This window comes from Fundulus heteroclitus, chromosome 12 (genome assembly GCF_011125445.2).
Source record: "Fundulus heteroclitus isolate FHET01 chromosome 12, MU-UCD_Fhet_4.1, whole genome shotgun sequence".
NCBI classification, from domain to species: Eukaryota; Metazoa; Chordata; class Actinopteri; order Cyprinodontiformes; family Fundulidae; genus Fundulus; species Fundulus heteroclitus.
Window position 1 is genome coordinate 31,466,722 of NC_046372.1, and position 21,129 is coordinate 31,487,850.

A 21,129-nucleotide genomic window follows, 5' to 3' on the forward strand; every position below is an offset into this window, starting at 1 on the left:
TTTTATTTTCAAGTATGCATTGATTTTAATGTATTGTTTTCTAGCGAAAAACGTAAGCCCTTCCAAGTGCCTCAGTCCTTTTTTTTTATTTAATTTTTTTTTTTTTTTGAAAGGGGTGTTGCAATTTTTTTTAGAAGAGAAATTAGCAAAAACATAAAACAAAATAAAAAGTGCCTTGTAAGTCTCCAAAAGATTACAATTCGTACAACTGATGTGCTGGGATGCAGTGAGGAAGTGCATCAATCTCATTCAAAGAGGAACAAACAAATACTATGAGTCTGCAGTTTTTGCCTGCTCTTACTTCTTCTCCTTGTTGTTTTTCATCACAGGAGTGTTTATAGGCAGTGATATCAAGAGAAATATTCCATCCCGTGGATAAAGTGGCTGGTTGCCTGGTTTACTTTTAGCAATTTGCAACAGAGCTTCAAAAAGTGGCACACCTAGCCCATCTTGTTAAACACTCCATGGGTCCCATATGGGATATTGACAGGGACCTCCGCTCGGCCCAGCTCGGTGAAGGTCTTGGCATCCAGAACGAGTAAGAAAGTACTTTTTTCCTGTAAGCAGATACAGAGGAGATAAAATGTGATGTGTTAAAAAAAAGAGGGTCATAAAAGGAGTACAGCCTCAGTAAAAGCGGCAGTGCATTTGTCTTTTCCTTTTACATTATTAGTAAGAGCCCATAAGTGGCAAAGAAAGTTTAAAGACTTAATGTTTTTTTTTTCTCTACACACCTCATATTAAACAAAACAGATCAGTCAGAGTAGATAAGAGTGCTTACACTGCCTTGCAAAAGTAGTCATACGTCCTGTTCTGGATACCAAAGGGAAAGTAAGGATACATTTTGTAGAGCCACTTTGTGCTGCAGTTACAGCTGCATACCTTTGTTTCACTGTGTGGATGATATGTTCAAGGTTTAGCTGGGTACGTCGCTGCATAACCTAACTCTGCTGTATTTTCTTTTCATTCAAGCCCGTTTGAACAATAAAGTTTTTAACCGCATTTTCAAAGTGTCCATTGAGTCGACTAAATGCAGCTGTAGAGGTAGACTGTTCCACAGTCTCTGCATACACTAAACTGAGCTTGTCAAGAAAATGTGAAAAAGTTTGTGAATACTTAAGAAAGGCACTGTCAGTTCACAATAATGGTGGCAGCGTGTTTTGTTAAATTACCTTCCTCGGAGTGATAATGACTGACAGGACCACTCCATCATCTTCCTCTGCAGCATTGGGTGAGGCAACGAAGACAGGCTCAGACGGGTACAAGCCTGGATGGCGCCACACCTAAACAGGGGGATTGCAGACCTTTTATCTGAGCAGTTTGAAGTTGGAAATCCAGCTTACATAGTTCTTTTATAAAACTGGTCCGTGTAACCATGAGCTCCATCTAAGCAGGTAATAGAGAACCTTAAGCTCCTTGGTGTGGACGTCCATCTTGAGCAGCGAGTCGGCAAAGACGTGCCCAAAGCCACATGCATAGAAGTAGCGGTAAGGTCTGCCATTGTACTTGTCATAATTGATCTGAGGAAACTCGAGGCCACCATACTGCAGCAGCTCATCACTGTGAAGCTCCTCGTGGGTCATATAAACCTGTTGGGTCAGAATTCAATGCAGATGAGTGTTGTTTTTTTTACCCCCCTAAAAGGCCTAATTTACATCCCATTGCTGTCTTGGGATGTGGAAAAAAGTCAATTACTGCCTGCTAAAGAATGGATAGACACCTGCATTAAGTAATTCCTCAAATATAAACATATACATTTGTGCATAAACCCACTTCCAATTAACTCGAACTTGCAATATCTGTTTGTTCTCAGGGGCAACCAGCAGCACATTTTCATCTTTTTCAGCTGGATATAACACAAGTCTATCTAAGAGCCAATACTGAGAAAACTATTGCTCAGGTAGTCATGACAACTAAAACATCACATTTTCTTTCTTTATTGTGCCATAAGAAAACGGTGCACAAAGCGAGTGTGTGTGGGGGCCTCACAGAAGCTATTAAATGGCAATTGTTCACTGCATGGTGGACATCATTTTCAACTGCGATAAGTCATGAAATTACTGTCTTGCAGAAAGTAGCTTATCTCATTATGCTGGGTAATTGCCTGGAATGCGTGGGAGTGAATTGCCTGTATTTATCATGATTATAGGTCTGATTCTTTACACTTAAACATATTACTTTGGAACTGCAATGACCATTCAGAAATGTGAATACTGTATAATCCCACCTCCCCGGAGTCGGCCTTCTTTGCTGTGGCTTTACAGTAAGGCAGCATGACAAGGTTTTGGTCCAAAGGTGTTTGTTCATCCACGTTTAAAGGCAGGACGTATCTCCTTGGGAGGTTTCTGCACAAGGAGTTGTAAAACTGCCAAAAAAATGAATAAATAGATAAAATCCCTCAGATACCAGAGATGAAAAGCAGCAACATGTGTGGCTTCTTTGAATAAAGATGCTGTCTAAATGACAGCAATCAGAACAAAACAGTATGAAAACCAGACTTTGTTTTGATTAAAGTTTGTGTTGATTAGACACAACTTTTCCCCCTTTTTTAAAGACAGACATTTTACCAATACAAAGCAACCAGAGACTTACAGTTAAGGGGGAAAAATTCAAAACCATTTCATGTACTTTAACAAACACTGCCTGAGTGCTTTGCAAAAATATTCACAGCCCTTGAGTTCTTCCACATTTTGTCAAATCACAGATATAAACTTTTTTTTATCATGGTTATTTATGAGAAATGTCAGGAGGAAAGAAAATCAAACATGATTTTAAATTCTTTTACAAATAATTGCACACAGTACGTGTAAATATAATCAGCATCCTTACTATAATACGCCTTGATAAACTCCAACGCTCAGGCTCAGGTGGGAAAAAAAAACTTTGAACATGATGGCTATTATGCATGCAATCCACAAATCTGGCCTTCATGGAGATGTCTCAAGATTGTTGAACTGTTGAAAGAAAGCCCGAAAAAAATCCATTCTGCAGCATTCCTCGAAGCTAACATGTGAAAGATGGTGCTCTCGGGTCAGATGAGATAAAGCTGATCTCTTGCCTAAGTGCGAAATGCTATATGTGGCGGAAAACTAAACACCTTGATCACACAATCCCCATTGTGGCAGCATCCCTCTGTGGGGGTGGGCTTTTTTTAGAAGGACAGGGAAGTTGGTCAGAGCTAAATACAAGGCAAACATGGGAGAAAACCTCTTAGAGCCTGCAAAAGACTTGGAATTGGATGAAAATTCACTTTCAAGTTGAACAACAACCCCAAACATGCAGGCAGAGCCACAGTGAACATCATACATGCCACGCTTTAACAACCATGTCTACTTCTATTTCAGTCATGGGCTGCTTTGTCTTTGTCTCTCACATAACATCCTAATAAAATACATTCAGGTTTGTGGCAATTTGACAAAATGGGAAAAAAGTTAGAAGAGTTTTGAAACTTTTGCTTGGCACTCACTATAAACGCCCACAAACAACACAACTGGATTATCCAAACATGTGTGTCATAGTTTTGGTGAGTCAGCACATCAATCTGAGCTCAGATTTTAAACTGAAGGCACGGGTCAACCTTGTCCATGTCTTCTCCCGACTCCCGCCGCAGGTTCTCCAGAGTGAAGTCCCCGATGACCACGCCATCGTCCCCGCAACACATGTCCATCACCAAGAAGCCGCTGTCCTCGAAGGCGTTGATCTGATGCAAAGTGAACATTGGTGCTGCTCTGTACTTCACCTGGCTCACCTGTTGGACCAGTCGGAGTCATTAAAAGGTGGGACATGCCGGTAATGTGAAAATTCTTCAGGCAGACACGTTGCGGGAAGTGGACTGATTCTGTTAAATATTTGAGGACGAGCTCCGCCTGACGTTCTAATGCACCTTCACATTTTCCGGAGTGTCTCTCCTTTAGTTCATTGGGTGCGCTGTGTAATGAGACGAAGAAATTGAGAGTAACATTGTCTGAGGAAAGGCTCCAGCATCCAAGTGTGTCTTCATCAGAATAAATAAGGAAAAAAATGTAACCGTGCATGCATAGATCTATGCACAGCTTTCTTTTTGTTATTACTTTTTCAGCAGCTAGGTGTGACTGTGGGTTTCATGCTTTGCACTTCATTGTAGTCGTTGGATTTGATTGCACACAAAAGTTTAGGCTTTCCAAACTGCTTAAACAGGGAGAGGAAACGGAGGTCCAGAGATTAATGAAGTTCTTTTTGTATATTTAAAGCTAAATTTTAATCTTTTCTGGATTTAAAATGAAAACTATATAAAAAAAGAACATAAAAGAAATCGATTGAGGAACTGCTGTAGCAACCTGACTCAGGAGCGTAAAGCTGCAGAATATTTTTGGGATGCTGTAGTAGGTAAGTTTTCCTGCAAATTTTCCACAAGGGCTGTGGATGGCTTAAAAAAACTTTTTGATGTCTGAAATTATACAAAGTTACGGTCCTTTACATAGTTTTTAGCAGTTCAGAAGCTACTGTCACACACCTTGCCTGTGTGCCTGTCGACCAGGTGGAAAATGGTGTCATACTGTGGCTCCCAGCTCAGGATTTTGTGGAAGCTCTGCCCCATGATCTTGTACAGCATGAACTTCAGCACATTCAACTTTATTGGCTGCTCCACGAACACAATGTAGTTCTCCGACATGACTGGGGAGGAATTGGAACAAACAAGGGGAAATGTATACCGTATAGCATTTAATAAACAAGCTGCAGAACTGCTCATGTCTGTGTTTAAAACACGTTTTCCAAGCTGTAAACCAAAGACAACATGAAGAATATTTAACTTTCCATAAGATTCAAGTGAGAGGATTACACATCCTCATCACTTGCAGCAATGAGTGAATAATTTAGGACTGAAAAGTAAGTTTCAAAGTTGTTGTAAGTAAGTTGGCAAAGTAAGTTTAATCTAGATAGGGTTAAATAAATACACACACCCCCAGTAATATTTGATCAAATGCCCCTTTGCAAGCTGTAGAGAGCCATCTTTTTTTTCATTTTGTATCATTCAACTAGATGTATAAAGATTGCGTGAACTGAAAAAAACCCAAGGCTGAGGTTAACCAAAGCGAGTTGCTGATAGTTTCCATCACATTTGTATCTATAGCTTTAACTTCCTTTTTAAATGTGGTTTCAACAGGTGCTGCTCTAAAGACTGGCGATAATTTCACTTTCTTCGGTTTCACGGGGGAAAAAATGTAACCCCCAAATTACCCTAAGAGACTGAAACAATCCTTTAATTGAGTTCAATAAACAGAGGTCACAGTACTGAACCCTGAGGACCTCCTTGTTCTGGGGGGTAAAAAGATAACATGCTAAATATGTTTTTGTAACTTTCTACATCTGACAAAACAAAGTGACCAAGTCAGATAAGGTGAAAAAAAGAGAATTTACATACTGTAACTGCAGTCTAGTCAACTTTCTAAACATTTAAACAAATAAGTTAGGTTTGGAGTTAAACCTAATCGTTTATTTCTTTATTTCCATTCAGAATTACTATTTCAACTTTTTTAATTTGGGGGTTGTTTGATGAAATCTATTCTGTTTTTTTTTCATAATAATTATATGAATGCTTTGATGTGTATATAAAAGCAAACTAAAGACATCTATGGAGTCTAGGTTTAAGTTGAGTTTATAGCTGTTTAGTATCTACTGTTGTTTTGGGTTTTGCTTTATTTTACTTAAATTCTTCTGCAACTCTTTTTCTTCTTTTTTTACATGTCGTGGTGGCAGTGACTATCAATAATTGCTGTCTTAAAGCCAAAGTGAGTGCAACAGATTTACTTTCATAAGTGGAGCCTTACTGCTTTTGCCATAGTGCTCCACTTGATTCATATATACAAAAATCGTTATTAGATATTATTTTGGGATTATTTCAAGTTCAATGGACACAGAAACGGAAAGGTAAAATAGAAAGGAAGGGAAGAGAAAAAGATGAGGAAAATGTTAAAAGGTAGAAAAAGTGACAAAAATAGAGTAGAGGGAAAAAGAGCATACAAGATAACATCCTTGGAGTCTGCTTCTATACTTGCAGGAAGATATATAAAAAGAACAGCAAAACCAACTAATAAAGTATCACAGGTACAAACAACAAACACCTTGATAACATAATGGAAAAATACATTAATTAACATTAACATTTAACACAAGATATATTTATTGACAGCCAAAGCCAATTATAGGGTATTTCTGAATAGAAGTGAATCTGTACGCACCTGGATCCAATATAATGGACAGTATTTGAATGATTCTTTGGATGATTTGTCTCTTCCAAGTAGAATATGTTTATATCCCCCCCCCCCCCCCACCCCCCGCACCCAGCAGAGAGACATCTTGCTTTTTGTTTCCGAAGTTGATTTGGATTGATTTTTATTTCCTGGCAAAGACCTGGTTTTTCAGAACACACAATCTTAGCTAGGCTCGAGGAATGGGCCTTCCGAGCATCTTAATATTAGCATGGTTTAGTATATATTCATAAAGCATTTTTACATGTGTTTTGTATCAAGCTCCAGTTAGAATACCAAGTTGTGTCGAACATTTAAACCATGTTGTCTAAACTATCCACCTCAGATAGGTTAAAACTGGTGAAAATAAGCAAGAACAACTTAACAAACACTGTCACAAACTGGAAGATGCTGAAACATCAATGTCAACTGTGAAGCAAGTTTCGCAACAAAGAAACACTTCCACCAAATTTTGGAGCTGCCTTCTAGAGAAAACCTTTACAATCGGATGAGACATAGATTGGCCTAGTTGGACACAGTGACAAAACAGAATCATAAGAGTCAAACTAAACTCTTCAAGCTACTTAAGTAACTGTTACACGCTGTAGTGGCAGCACCATTCTGTGGGGCTGTGCTACTTCCTGTTTCAGTGTTGCAATGGAAAAAGTAAATTGAATATTGAAAACCAAAGCCAACCTCCATAGTCTTCAGCAAAAAAACGCAAATACTTAGACACAGTAATACTATAACCTTACAGATAGTCACAAAAATGCATATAGTTCTTCTTACTCTCACCTGCCCAAACTTGAAAAAAGGCTTAACCTGGAAGAACTCATGGGGCTTCAACAGATGTGTATATCTGACTCTAGTTTTTGAGAAAATACACATTTTTTTTATCATTAAAGATTTCCATTGTATCATCAATCCACTGAAAAATGTTGTTGAAATTTATCAGGAAAAGGCCAAACTTAACTCAGCACTCTTGTTGATGATTACAGCATCTGTACAGTCACAAAAGAACTCTTGTTTTAAAGCAGTAACTAACCCTGATAAAGTAATACACTAATGCGATGAAACAGACCTCAATTATAGCAAGGCCATGTGATCCATCAAAACCATCTTGGCAAGGACTTCCGTACCTGCACATACGCCCGTCAAGGAGCCGCACTCTGTTCTTTCCCTTCCACCATCTAATTCTGTAATCTTGTTATTTCTTCTTTGAGCCGAGGAAGCCACATGGATCAAAATCAGTTTACAAATTGAATATTTCTGGTCTCGGCATTGACGTTTTCCGTGTTACACTTCTGAGGTAAAAGTTAGGACCAAAGTGCCGCTCTCACACACGGGCGAAGAAAAGAGCTGGAACACAACCTGGAACTCCTCTGACAAATGTAATATTAGGTTTGTTGTACAACTGCACAACGCTTTCCGGACTTGTGGGATTTCTCGGTGCCCTGAAGTCTGGTAGGACAGGGTGGTCCGCCAGAAATATAGACTGAGATGTGATCAGGGAACAAATGGAGCAACGCTGTGTTAAATCAGCCAAATAATGGAGTCTTATTTGCTTTTGCTGACTGGCATTGGTCCAGAGCTTGATTTTTAATGGCTACTTTGCTGCCCCTGTGGGTATCAGCTGACCTGTGATGTCCAATCATACCACTGTACAACCATTGAAAACGGACTCCTCCACGTTTTACTCTGCCGAGAGCATTTTCCACATGCTGCAGCAACTTGCCGCGCTGCCCCAGACTCCTGCTGTGTATCTAAGCTTCTGATACCGCTGAATTTACTGAGATCCGTGTTCTTGTGTTTGTTTGTCTGTCAGAGGGCTTATTTCTCCCACCCCAAATCTTCTTCCTGCTTAGGTTTCCTTTTCGATTGTTGAGGATTCCCACAAAGAGAACATATAAATCTAACTGTATGTGAGCGTCAATCTGTTGATAAAAAAAGTAATCATACGCAGACAAGTAAACTCAAGTTACAACCAGATAAACATTAACGTGAAGATTTTGTAAAGCATGGGAACTGTGCCCTTGGACTCAGGCCAAGAATGAAACTACATTAAAATCTTTACTTTGAATATGTTTTAGATTTCAGAGCTATACCAAAAGGGGTACTCAGTATTCACCTTTGATGCATTTTATTAGGTATTTATGTAATAGACCAGCAGAAAGTGGAACATAATCGCAAAGTGGAAAGATAATGATACTTTGTTTTCTTTTCTATTTTTCTTTTTCACAAAGAAAATAAAATGTGGCAGGCATTTGCATCAAACCCTCTCAGTCAAAGTTAGTAGAACTGTCATATAGTGAAATTACAAAGTTACGTATTTTCAGGTATGTCTGCCACAAATAGAAACTGATGTATTTAATTTTTTTGTCCAGTACGTTTAGTCAGACTGCACAGGGTAAGTCTGTGAACGGCAATTTTCACAGTTTTCTGCTAATTTGATTTGAACTATTCCGTTGAAGCTTCTGCAGAATGTTTAATGGCGTTGTCTTAAACATACTGCCCATTTGGTCTGCCATTACCCTCTCTAACATAGAAAGGATTCCTGGATCAGTGCTTCTGTGCATTTTTGTGTCCCTGCTCAGTCTTCTCTAACCCCCGTTCACGCTGAGCCTGGTTCTGCTGGAGGTTTTCCTCCCTGTTAAAGGGGAGTTTTCCTCTCCACTGTCACTTCATTTATGCTCAGTATGAGGGATTGCTGCAAAGCCATCGACAATGCAGAGGACTGTCCCCCGTGGCTCTACGCTCTTTCAGGAGTGAATGCTGCTTGTCAAGACTTGATGCAATCTGCTGGGTTTCCTTGGAGAGCAAACTTTTTGACCAAACTGTCTGTAGGATTTGATTGAATTGACTTTGTAAAGTGCCTTGAGATGATGTGTTGTGAAATGGTGCTATATAAATAGAATTGACTCAACACATAAAATCCAGTGAAATACAAAATAATCTAAGCCCTTTGAACTTGAAGGGGTATAAATATATTTGGAATTGGCACTGCAGATTTTCATGGGTGCCAATGAAATGTGAGTTGTTTTCGTATGATTTAGGGGTAGAATTATGGACAGAGGGTGCTTAGAAGAGCTAGAATATAGACGGGGAAGCTCTGATGAACAAAAGGCAAATAATAGAAGACAAGCACTTAAAGGAGGAATTAAGTCATTAAAAGCATACGATTGTTTCATTGCAGCAGAACAGCTCAGTCATCAAAGCAATGTCTCTGCTGATCTCAGTTCAGTGTGCATGTAACCTGCAGACGAGGTAAAAAGGGGGTACTACTTGTCATGCCAAAGTGTGCATCTCACCAAAGCTGTGATAATAAGAAGGTTTTCTGGATTCAGCTGCAGGGATGGAGCAGATCACTTCGGCTCCATTGAGGTCTGCCGAGTCCTCCTTTGCTGCCGCTTTCTCAGAGGGAGGGACGCGGATGATGGTGTAGAAAAATCCTGGAAGAAGCCCCCAAAAACACATTTTGTTGTTGTGCTGCTGTTCACGCAATTGCACAGACAGCGTAGAGTAAATCGCATACAGTAAATATTAGGCAGGCTAATAAATGACAAAAGACACAGACGGGATTTCAGGTCTTCCGGTTTGTAAATTACTCAAAAGCAACCAGAGCAGATTTACAATGCCTGGCATTTTATTCATACCCCTTGAAGTGTTTGTCATGATAGCAAAAACATTATTGTATGTTACGTGGAATAAAGAAGTGCCTAACTGGGAAGTGGTAGGAAAATAATTCATGTTTTTTTTTAATTTTTAACAAATAAAAGTTTGTTTGCCACAAGCTCTGTAGGGAGCATAGAAAACATGAGGGAACATTTCTTCAGCCTACATTCAAAGCACTATAAAAACTAACCCTGCAACATCCAGCAGGATAATGGTCCTAAACATACAACCAGAGCTACAATTGAACTGTTTAGTGCAAAGCGTATTCATTCATAGAATGCATTAGCTAAGCCAAGACCTGCATTCAACTGGGAAACTGAGGCAAGATTTAAAAATTGATGCTTATAGAAGCTCCCCATCCAGCCAGACCGAGCGAGAGCTGTTTTGAAAAAAAAAAAAAAAAGAGGAATGTGCGAAGCTGATAGAGAGCTGTAACTGCAGTGAGAGGTACTTCTACAATATTGACTCCAGGGGGGCCACTGTTGTCAGATTTTTACTTGTGAACCATTTTGTAAACCATGTATAATTTTCCTTCCACTTCACATTCATACACTACGCTCCGTCGGTCTATCACATAAAATCCCAATAGCAGTATTTGAAGATTGCATTTTTATGTGATAAATTATGGAAAGGTTTATGTCCATTACTGCAAAACATTGTACCTATGTGTTTGAAAAGCAACATTTAAAGGATTAGTACCTGCTTCTGTTTATTGTTGACATTTAAAGGTTAATAAGGTAGGTTATTCAGACAAACAAAAAAAACATCACCATCTCTGCTGTAGGAATTGCCCATGTTGTATGTAGCTCCCTCATGGTCATAGTGTGGGTGTGCTGTAGCTGAGTTAACGGCAATATATTGACTCCAGTCCACCTGAATGTGAAATGACAATGAAAAGCACATTGTAAACTTCTTCCTTTTCATAGCTCTTTTCAGCATCACATGTTAAGTTACTGACTTCTTATCAGCTCTCTGCGTTAAACAGAGACTTTGTTCGACTTTTAACGGCCCACCTTCTCTTTTGTCTCCAAGGTTTGCGGATCCACTCTTCTCATAAAGTTGGTTTCTGTGCTCACATAATAGTCTCCCTTGTACTTGACAAAGTTCACGTTTGCGTTATCAGTGGGCTCTGTTCACACATGTGGATGACAAGAACATACAGTGTTTAAAAAAAGTCACATCTTTGTCACATTCGTCACAGAAAATAAAACTATTCTCCTCCAGATCTGTTGATTTTTCCCCCCTACATTTCCAGAAGCTTTAAGTCAGAATTATCATCTCTCCTTTACAGTATGCATTCACACGTTTTTCTTTTTTTTTTTTTGCTTTAACAGTAACAATAATACTGGATACACACACACACACACACAGACTGGCTTTTATTAGTATGTAACAGCCATTTATTATACATCTGATGAAATCAAGGACAAGAACCAGAGCAGTAAAATCTAAATGCATGTTTTTATTTTCTCTGACAAATTCTTTGATTTCTAAAAGGCCTTTAGTGATTTGTCCCAGTAGCTAAATGAAAGCTCTAAAACATGACCAAAGAATGTGTCAACCGCAGAACTATGTGCTTATGAGTTGTTTTGATGCCATTCATCATGCACATTCCTGGGCCTGAACACTCCCCACACCCAGGGGCAGCCCGGCAATCTCTCACCACTATCCCACTTCACTTCACAGCCTAAGTCAAAAACCGATACTTTCAACATATTTTTTGTTTCTTTTTGTTGTAAAAAGTAAAAAAAAAAATTAAAAGTTTTAAGAAAAGAACTGTTCTGCACTGACACCACCACAGAGAGCTAAGATAGTGGAAGTAGCAGGAAGAGGAGAAAAAACAAATCGGCAAAGCACCAGACGAGAGTAAGAATCAGGCTATGAGAAGAAATCAGGATGCACGGCAACGTAGTTTGCAGCTAGACACAAAAATCAAAAACTGATCAGCTTGCATGTTTGCTGTTGGGTAACATTTGATTTGCTTTTCTTTTTCTGTAAAGTTGGCAGCTGAAAGGTTTTTGATTCAGTAAACTAATATTATAAACTGATTGAAATTCAGCAGCTGTTACAACAGCCAGAGGTCATTTATGTTAGTAAACATAAGCAGGTTGAGAATTAGAGAAGGCCAAAGCAGGAAACAATCTAAAACCCATGTAATGAAATACCATTCTTCCTTTGCAAAGGCTTCATTGCTGCATATTTGGTCACCTCAAATATCAATTTAATGAAGATTCATTTAATCCTCTGTATAATGACCATCAGGATATCCAGTGAAACAGCTACATGAGTGTTACGAGAAATCAAAATGTAGGTTATATAGGCACACACACACACACACACACACACACACACACACACACACACACACACACACATATATATATATATATATATATAAACGTGAATGTACATATCACATCATCTGCCTACTCCGATTTCTTTTGTATTTTTATTCTTACTTTTTTTTCATTTTCTGTTTTGATCCACTGTATATATGAAGATACACTGCATATAACTGATGCACCTTTTCCTACTTTTGGCACCTTCTTCTGACTATTGTTTGACTATTGAGCCGATGTGACAAGTGAATTTCTCCAACGCAACATCAATAAAAGCCTATCTTATCTTATCTTACATCTCAAAGAATTAGAATAGCATGAAAAAGTTCAATATTTTCTTGTCATTCGTTTCAGCGAGCAAAGCGTGTATATTATATAGATTCATTAAACATAGAGTAAAATATTTCACGAATTAATTTCATATAATATTGATGATTATGGCTTACAGGTAATGAAAACAGGAAGTGGATCAGAGCCAATCCTTGATGTGGTCTCACTCCCCCCATGAACTCATCTGTCATACTACAGCACACCTCACCACCATCTTACAGCTGTCATACATGTCCTGCACCACTGTTACATCATTCTCTGCTCCTCCATATTTCCTCATAAAATACCATTGCTACCATTTTGGCACGTGTGCTTTCTCTAGATCTACAAAAATACACACAGCTCCCTCTGATCTTCTTTCTCTATCAACCTCCTCAAGGCAAATAGTTGGAGTACTTTTTCTTGGCATAAAAACATACTGCTGCTCACAGATGCTCACTTCTGACCTCAGTCTTGCTTCTACTAGTGTTTCCCATAACTTCATTGTGTGACTCATCATTTGTAGTTGCCACAACTCTGAACATATCCCTTGTTCTTGAAAATCGGTAACAGCACACTTCCCCAGTTCTCTAAGATCTCACTGAACAGCCAAGTCGAAAACTCTGCTGCTGCCTCTCCTAGATACATCCATACCTCCACAGGTATATCACCAGGATTAACTGCCTTACCACTCTTCATCCTTTTCACTGTCTTACTTATTAATTTTTGCTACTTCCCGATTTACAATTGTCGCTTCTTCTGCTCTTTGTTCTCTCTCATTTTCCTCATTCATCATCTCTTCAAAGTGCTCCTTCCATCTTCCTTTCACACTTGTTGCACCTGTCAGTACATTTCCAGCTCGATCCTTAATCATCCTAACCTGGCGAACATCGTTCCCGTCTCTGTCTCTCTGCCTATCAACCTATAATCGCTCATATGCAATAGTAAAGTGATTTGAAACCTTTAAAACCTTTAATTTCTTTTGTATTTTTGAAAATGTACTTGTTCTAATCAGAGGAAAATAGTCATTTTGACATTAAACATTCCTGATTGAATTTCTCCAAATTAATATTTATTATTAAATCATCTCTCTGTTGGAGACATATTTCAAACACATTATAGTGAATCACTCAAAAATAAATAATTTCTGTGTATGCTCATAAGCACAAACAGTTAAACTAGCCCCTCTTTCTACACTGCAACAATGTAGTCTGGACACAACTGGCACATCAAATGATTACGTTTTTGACAAATAATTCATCCACTGTTGTTAAATCAATAGATAATTAATCAATCAATCAATCAATCAATCAATCGATAATCAATCAATAGATAAAGTGAATAATATCCCACGAATTCAAAATATGATGCATTTGTTAATTTAACAAAATAGGTTATGGCGAATGTTATTGCAATATATTCTGTGCTTTTTTCTGTATTCTTGTTCAGTCCTGGAACATTAACATGGTCTTTGAGATTTTAGGTGGATTCTGATGGTGTCTGTGGTACCCTCCTCAGCATGATGACAAATCTATTTTTTTCTCCATGGCTTACTTTGTACAGATATGAGGAAGAAACTTTTCAATTACAGCAATGTCATAACCCAGAAGTTCAAGTAATTTATAAGACTCCCTATCGTTGGTATAATACTGGAGTGACCACTGTTAGTGAGGCAGGTTTTAAACAGAATTACGCAATAAATAAAAAAGTGACACATACGTGGCATCTGAAAGCGGGAAAAGAAGCGTGCAAAGAAGTTTTTGCAGGGATCAGGCATGGCTACTGTCCCAAATTCGGAAACAACAATGCGGTTCTTCTCCGAGTTGAGGATGTATGAATCACTGCATAGGAATCGGCTGCTGTAAGTTACACGGCCCTCACAGATGTGAAATCGGTGCATCAAGGCCATGCCATCAAACCAGTGATTGTATCTGAAAGAGGAATAAAGATGTAGTTTGTTGATTCTGGTTAAATGCAACACCAAGGTTTCTCTGTGCAGAGCTTAAAGACAAATAATACCATTTTAAGTAAAATGAAATTAGGCAGTGAATCACTGTATTTTATCGGCCCAATTAGACACTCACCACTCGCCACTTTATTTGGTATGCTTTTTCAGTTTCTCATTTAGACTAATCACCTGGCAGCGACTCTAAGCATTCAGGCATCTAGACATGTTAACGATGACTTGCTAAAGTATACGCATCAGGATGAAGAAAAAAGAGGATTTAGATTTATCTGTACATAGTCTAATTGTTGCTTCCAGACCGACTGCTCTGACTATTTTAGAAAAAGTTGATCCACTCTGATTTTTACACACATCGTGCCTCTTGAAATGGAATTGTATAGTGCATAATCTCTGGATTACAGGATGGTCGGAGAAAGATAAAACATCCAGTGAGCAGCAGTTGTGGGATGGAAAATGTGTTGATGTCAGAAGTCAGGGGAGAATGACAGACTGAGTCAAAATAATAGAAAGGCAGCCGTGGCTCAAATAACCACTCATTACAACCAAAGTGTGCAGAAGACTAATCTGCTTAAGGTTGCTTGATTTGATAATTCTCCATTACAGCTGAAGCATTCCTTCGACAGTCAGAATGTTGTGTAAATAACATAAACATGTGTCCATCCTATTAACAGGAAGGAACATTTGCTTTCCACACTTTGGGCTCTTTACCACATTATTAAATTACCACAATCTTTGTGGCTATTGCAGCTGACCATGTCAATCCCCTTATGACCACATTGTACCTATCCTCCAGCAGAATAATTTACTATCTAACAAAGCCAAAATAATCTAAGGCTGGCTTCCTAAACATGACGATGTGTGTCCTGCACTCCGATGGCCCTCCACTGTCACCAACTCTCAATCCAGTACAACACATTTGTGATGTGGAGGTATATTCAAATATGCTGGTACGGCCGACAGTGGACCACAAGGAGAAATATTTGTCATATTTCGAATCTATACAATGAAAACTTAAGGCTGTTTGACAAGAAAATCAGGGTCCACCCTGTGCCTAGTAAAGTGGCCAGTGAGTGTCATCTCAGTGCCTGATTGCTTCCTCTGGTTTCATAGGCAAATACAACAGCATATCATCAACATACAGGAATATTGTGTATCTTGTTTATTTTTTTAAACACATACAGAGAAGGAAAACCTTTATTTCGATCGACGGTGAAGTGTTTATAAAGTGCAATGCTTGTCAAAATGTGGGCATTGCGTAACAAATTTACAGTGCTGAGTAAATACCTGTCTTCTCCAAACTCAAATTTCCCAGGACCATTTCTCAAAAAGCTCCCATTGATCCAGGCGGGAATAATTCCCTTGATAGTAGTGGAGATGGGGTCAGGGGTTTCCTCCCCTGAATGCACCAAAGGTGCCACACTCTCTAGTCCACTGGCCTGTGGACATCGTTCCCTGCTGGATACTAGCAGAGTAGAGATGAAGAAAATCAATGACAAGTACTTCAGAAAACCTGTGCTAGAGAACACAGAAAAAGCCCAGAATGGCACATTGTTCTAATAATGTTTTATCACCGGTTGTGCAACTGGTGTATTAAATGATGGCGTGTCAATGTCAAGATTTCTTTGATTTTTTTTTACTTTGAAGTGTTGATTAGAGCGAAGTGAGATCATATGAAAAAAAAGCAATTTGAGGACCGGGTAAAACAGTGTAGAAGTGTCTTTAACATCCATAAATGAAATCCATTTAAGAAATTGGCCTAATTGTTTAACAACAACCACAACAAATGTGTTTTTTTCTTTAGCTTTACTTTAAAGATTCTGATTCAAAAAATTATAGAGTTTATGAATCGTTTTTCGCTCAGATGTAGGTGACAGTTCTTGCCAAAGCCTGTGCTTGTGTGAATTTACATCTCTGTGAGGTGATGACCTGAGAACCGCATTTGAATTGTCTTTTGTTTTTCACTTTCCAGTTTTTACCATCGCATTGCTTCATACGCCCTAAAACATTGGAACAATAGGATATGTGCAAGCATTACATGATTAGCAATTGCAAAACACTGAGGACAAACCAAAGACCCATGCTGGGCGTCGGTGAGAATCTTTTTTCCCTGACAATGTAAATGTTATTGCAACCAATCATGGGCTTTTGTTCATTCCGGTGCTATGAGTAAAACAGACAATAACAACGAGAGTATGTAGGAGAGAGATAATAGGCTTGAAAGTCTTGTTACGTGGACTTGAGTTTGGAGCGTGATTACTGCAACATTGCAAATGATGTGTGCTGCCATTTTTAGGGAGCTATTCCTGCAGTTTCCAACACTAAAAACTGAGTTTATTATGAACAAAGTGAAGACAACCTCAGAACTCCTTCTTAAGTCATTTTATATACAGTTTATTATTATTATTATTATTATTATTATTATTATTATTCAGAGCTGAAACACAGATTTATTGCAACAATTCTTTTTTTTTTGTCTCTGTCTCCTCCACACCAACTCTGTTTCTCTACAGCCTTCTATCCTGCATGTCATTTTCTTTCTGGTCTTTTCATTTTTTATTGATTTGTGACCTGACAGTGGTTCATTTTTGGCGAACAACTGAGAATGACTAAAAGGTCTTAATGAGACATTGTGCAAATTCTTTTACCAGCTCTGATTCAGCAGGAGTCTGTGGAGCAGGAATGAAAGAGAAGTGCCAACATGTCTTATCATGACTGCAGCTTTATTTATTTATTATTATTTTGGGATTTTCAAATGCAACAAACTAGCACTGCGATGTGCTAAACAGTCTCAATATCCGCCTGTTTGTGTGCTCCTTGTGAAGAACTGAAAAGATTCTCACATTTTATGTTGCTTTATGACCACTTGTTAACTGGAGATAGATAGTTGATGGGATTCTCCATTTCTGTATTTTTTATTATACTTCAGTTCTGATTGAGCATGAATCACTCAGACCCGCTGTCTACTCAAGATCAAGACATAAAAAGGAAAGAAAATTAAATTGTACTCAAAGAATTAATTGTACTTTTTAGCAGTAATGCAAAAAATCTCTTCTTTTAAAGTCCAATACAAGCCAACAAAGGAATAACTGAATCCATTTGAGTAAATGTCTACAAAGACATCATCTTGTTAATATTTAGAAATAAATATCTACTCACAGCTGCGAGTCTGGGACTCGGTGTTTGCTGACATGGCTGCTAGCTCTGTGGATTTCATCTAAGAAGCACACAGGAATTACAAAGGCTGTAATGAGAACCTTTGAACCCTCATTCCCAATCCAGGAAGTGATCCAGAGCACTAAACAGCACGAACACTGATAACACATTTAGACCTCCCACAAGAAAAGGAACAATACTGGATTTCACTGCAAGTGACTTTTATACTCTACGTGTTTGTACAACTTGGTGGGGTTTATTCAGATTTTCAGGTTTTATCTAATCTCAGAATGTATTCTGGCTTTAGTCATAGGCAGCCTGGAAATACAGTACTTGGGCAGACTGAGCTGGGTTGGCAATAGACTTTACTGTGCCTTGTAAAAATATTCATAGTAAAATAAAAATATATTTTCACATTATTTTGTTGCATTACAACAGCAAAATGAATGCTTTATTTGGACTGTATGTGACAGACCAACACATATGGTTAATAGTAATGAGTGAATAGTTGTGAAGTGAAAGAATATGAAAGTAGATTTTTCAATCTTTTAACTTACAAATAAAAATCTAAAAAGTAAACTGTGAATGTAAATTTAAGCCCAAAATTATTCATACCCCTGCTTCTGATAGCAGATTAGCTTCTCTCAAATGTAGAGAGAAGTCTGTCCAGAAATAGTTGTGCCAAACTCTTCCCACCCAACGATTGGACAGTGCTCCGTGATACGTTCAGTATTTAGGATGGATAGTTCTCTAACTTTATCCTGTTTTAATCTTCTCCATGGCCTGTCTACAGTGTTCCTTGGTCTGAATTAAGCTGTTTTTTTTTTTTTCGCATATATCTTCTAAAAAGCCCTGGGGTTTTCACTGAAAAACTAGATTTATTCTGAGATCAAATTACAGACATGTGCAGACATCAGCAAGGAGCTGTTTACCAGTTGAGTGACTTCTCTTGCACTAGTCATTTGAGAGGTATCAAAGTAAAGAGAACTGAGTACATATACATTTTTTCAGATTTCACAAACGTGCTCTTACTTTGTAGCAATCTGCCCAATAATATCCCAACAAAATACACTGAGGTTTACAGTTGTAACGTGACAAAATTACTTCTGCTGAGGGTACATGTTCAAGGGGTATTTATAACTTAGCAAGACACTAATCTAATGTGTATAATTCTGACATACGTGAACGTCATGTTCCAGTTAAAACAGGTTTATTTTTTTATGGATGCATATCGAGGCAGAAAAAAACAACAACATTAAAATCTATGTGGCGATCACACCCAGTCATTATACTTACTCCTCTTGTATGTTCTCCCTCATACTGTGAAAGAGACATAAAACCTGGCAAGTATGCACAAGACCTCAAATCGGACCAGTTGAGTCATGATAAGTGCTTATAAGATGTAATGAAATAAGTGGTTTGAAACCTGACAGGGGGGTAGCCCAGAATGAGACGGCGAAACGAAATAAACGCGCAAAGGAACAAAGACAGCAGGGAAGGCATTCTGTTAACATTAGCATTAGCCGACCAGTGATTGATTTCCTTCAGCCCTCTGGCCTTACACATGCAGGCTGTGGTAAACAAGGCAGCTGCTGTAAAATGCAGCTGTGGCGCAGGAAGTTAAACAGTGTGGACGTTAGAGCCCCACCGCACATTAGACTGTGTGGTGGGACACCAACGACTGAGGCATGCAGGGGAAATCAGTAGGAGAAAAAAAAAAACACACACACACAGCTGGAAGCAGCAAATAATGCTGGCATGCCACAATAATATTTACACATATTGCAAAATCTTTCTCTTTTGCTCCACATAGAAAATAGCAATGACCTGTGCTGTGTTTATTGCTTCAACATGATATAAACCAACCATGAACGGTGGTGTCATTCAGAGTTCAGCTGCTGTTCTGATAGGGAAAACAGTCTGAAGTGTACCTGCTGCAACTTCCCTGGGGGGTCCGGGCTTCAGTCGATGGGCTTTTCTGCCTGCTAAGCCATGAGAACATGACAGACTGCCTCTCATACAAACATATTTCACTGATAAGTAGCAGATTTACGAGATCAGAGGTTTTGAACCCAATAAAAGGATTTAGGAGCTTTGTCAGCTCAGGCCGACATCTTTTACAGCAAAAAAAAAAAAGTATTCACGGAGATCATTTTCAGGGGCCTTTTTTTCTGTTGAGTTCACTTTTCACTTCATTATCTTGTGTCAGTATCAAATTAATGAACACAAGAGCTTTAATCGGAAAATAGTGGTGAAAGGCAGAGATGTGCGTTGGTCACTGTCCTGTAAAAGGTTGGAAAATGTTTCAGACATCTCGTTTTAATTAGTTTTTAGTAAATTGCATGTCACATTTGGAGACCAGAATCTGGCTGCCAGTGTTTTGGACTATGAGTTTCCATAAGTTTTGTGCAAGAGAATAACATTTGTGCCCATTCTTCTTAGCAGCACATCTCACAGTCAGGCAAATTGGATAAAGAGCGTCTGTGAGCATAAGTGCTTTACGTCTGGACTTTGATTGGGCCTTTCAACTGAATGAAAACACTTTGATCTAAACAACTCCACTGAGTTGTTGTCCTGCAGGAAGGTGAATCTTTGCTGCAACAGGATTTCTTCCAGGATTGATTTATATTTTGATTCCTCAGTTTTCTTATCAGTTCTGACCAGCTTGTAAGTGCTTGCTGAAAAAAAAAGCACTCCCACAGCATTATGCTGCGATCATCTTGTTTCACAAGAGGGTGTTGCGGGGTAATTTGGAGCTTTACCGCACAAAGCGCTTTGCACAGCATAATGCTGCCAAGCCTCCAAGAAGACACCTGCAGAATGCGCTCATAATCAGCTTGTTCGGGTTGTTTGACTGTTTCCCTTTTTCTCCCTTTAAAGTTTCTATTGAATATTTGTTTTACTCTGGAAAGTTTAAATGCCTCAGTTCTATGAATAAATAAATAAATAAAAGGAGATGTTGCTGTCATGAATTCTGTGTTTTACAGTGAAGACCCAGTCCCTCGCATGATCACATGATCATGATTTTAAAATGAGTGATTTTGCTAAGCGTGTTTAGTTTTTGCTCATACAACAAATACAAATAAATACAGCATAGCTTTTGCACAAATTAACATTTGACAGTAACTGAATATGGCATCAAAGCAGACGAACTGCCCCATCTAGTTGTGAACGGGCAAAGGTCCACTCTGCAGTCTGAAGTGATCAGACAAATTTCTTTTTTTAGATAAAATTGCTTTGATTACAACAATCACTTTGATCAGTAAAACAAGCGCTGTCATCAATTATAGCTGATTTTGGAAGATTGTAAATCAGTCTCTACCAACATTGTCTCTTTACACATTCTTACTGCTGCTTTCTATTAATTCTGGGTGGGAATGGGGGGGGGGGGGGGGGTTCTTCAAGAGAGCCTTTTAAATCTATTGGTAGAGCATGTTTTCACACAGCCCCTTATAGATTTATT

At 38.6% G+C, this 21,129-nt stretch overlaps 1 protein-coding gene across 2 annotated transcripts in view; it reads right to left on the reverse strand.

Annotated features, from left to right (window-relative positions):
* The window catches only part of bco2l (beta-carotene 15, 15-dioxygenase 2, like), a 28,784-nt gene continuing 7,655 nt past the window's right edge, over window positions 1-21,129 (reverse strand). Inside the window, exons 1-12 of one of the 2 annotated variants that reach the window (XM_036144442.1) lie at window positions 17,670-17,745; window positions 15,798-15,975; window positions 14,267-14,478; window positions 10,913-11,028; window positions 10,670-10,772; window positions 9,536-9,676; window positions 4,493-4,653; window positions 3,578-3,748; window positions 2,228-2,365; window positions 1,407-1,589; window positions 1,173-1,283; window positions 1-557 (exon numbers count right to left, since the gene is read on the reverse strand). In XM_036144442.1, the coding sequence (XP_036000335.1) occupies window positions 441-557; window positions 1,173-1,283; window positions 1,407-1,589; window positions 2,228-2,365; window positions 3,578-3,748; window positions 4,493-4,653; window positions 9,536-9,676; window positions 10,670-10,772; window positions 10,913-11,028; window positions 14,267-14,478; window positions 15,798-15,975; window positions 17,670-17,727 (1,689 nt within the window). In that variant the 5' untranslated portion in view covers window positions 17,728-17,745 and the 3' untranslated portion in view covers window positions 1-440. Of the gene's footprint in view, window positions 558-1,172; window positions 1,284-1,406; window positions 1,590-2,227; window positions 2,366-3,577; window positions 3,749-4,492; window positions 4,654-9,535; window positions 9,677-10,669; window positions 10,773-10,912; window positions 11,029-14,266; window positions 14,479-15,797; window positions 15,976-17,669; window positions 17,746-21,129 lie in introns of those variants that run through there. The other variant, XM_036144443.1, reaches the window with a different exon arrangement.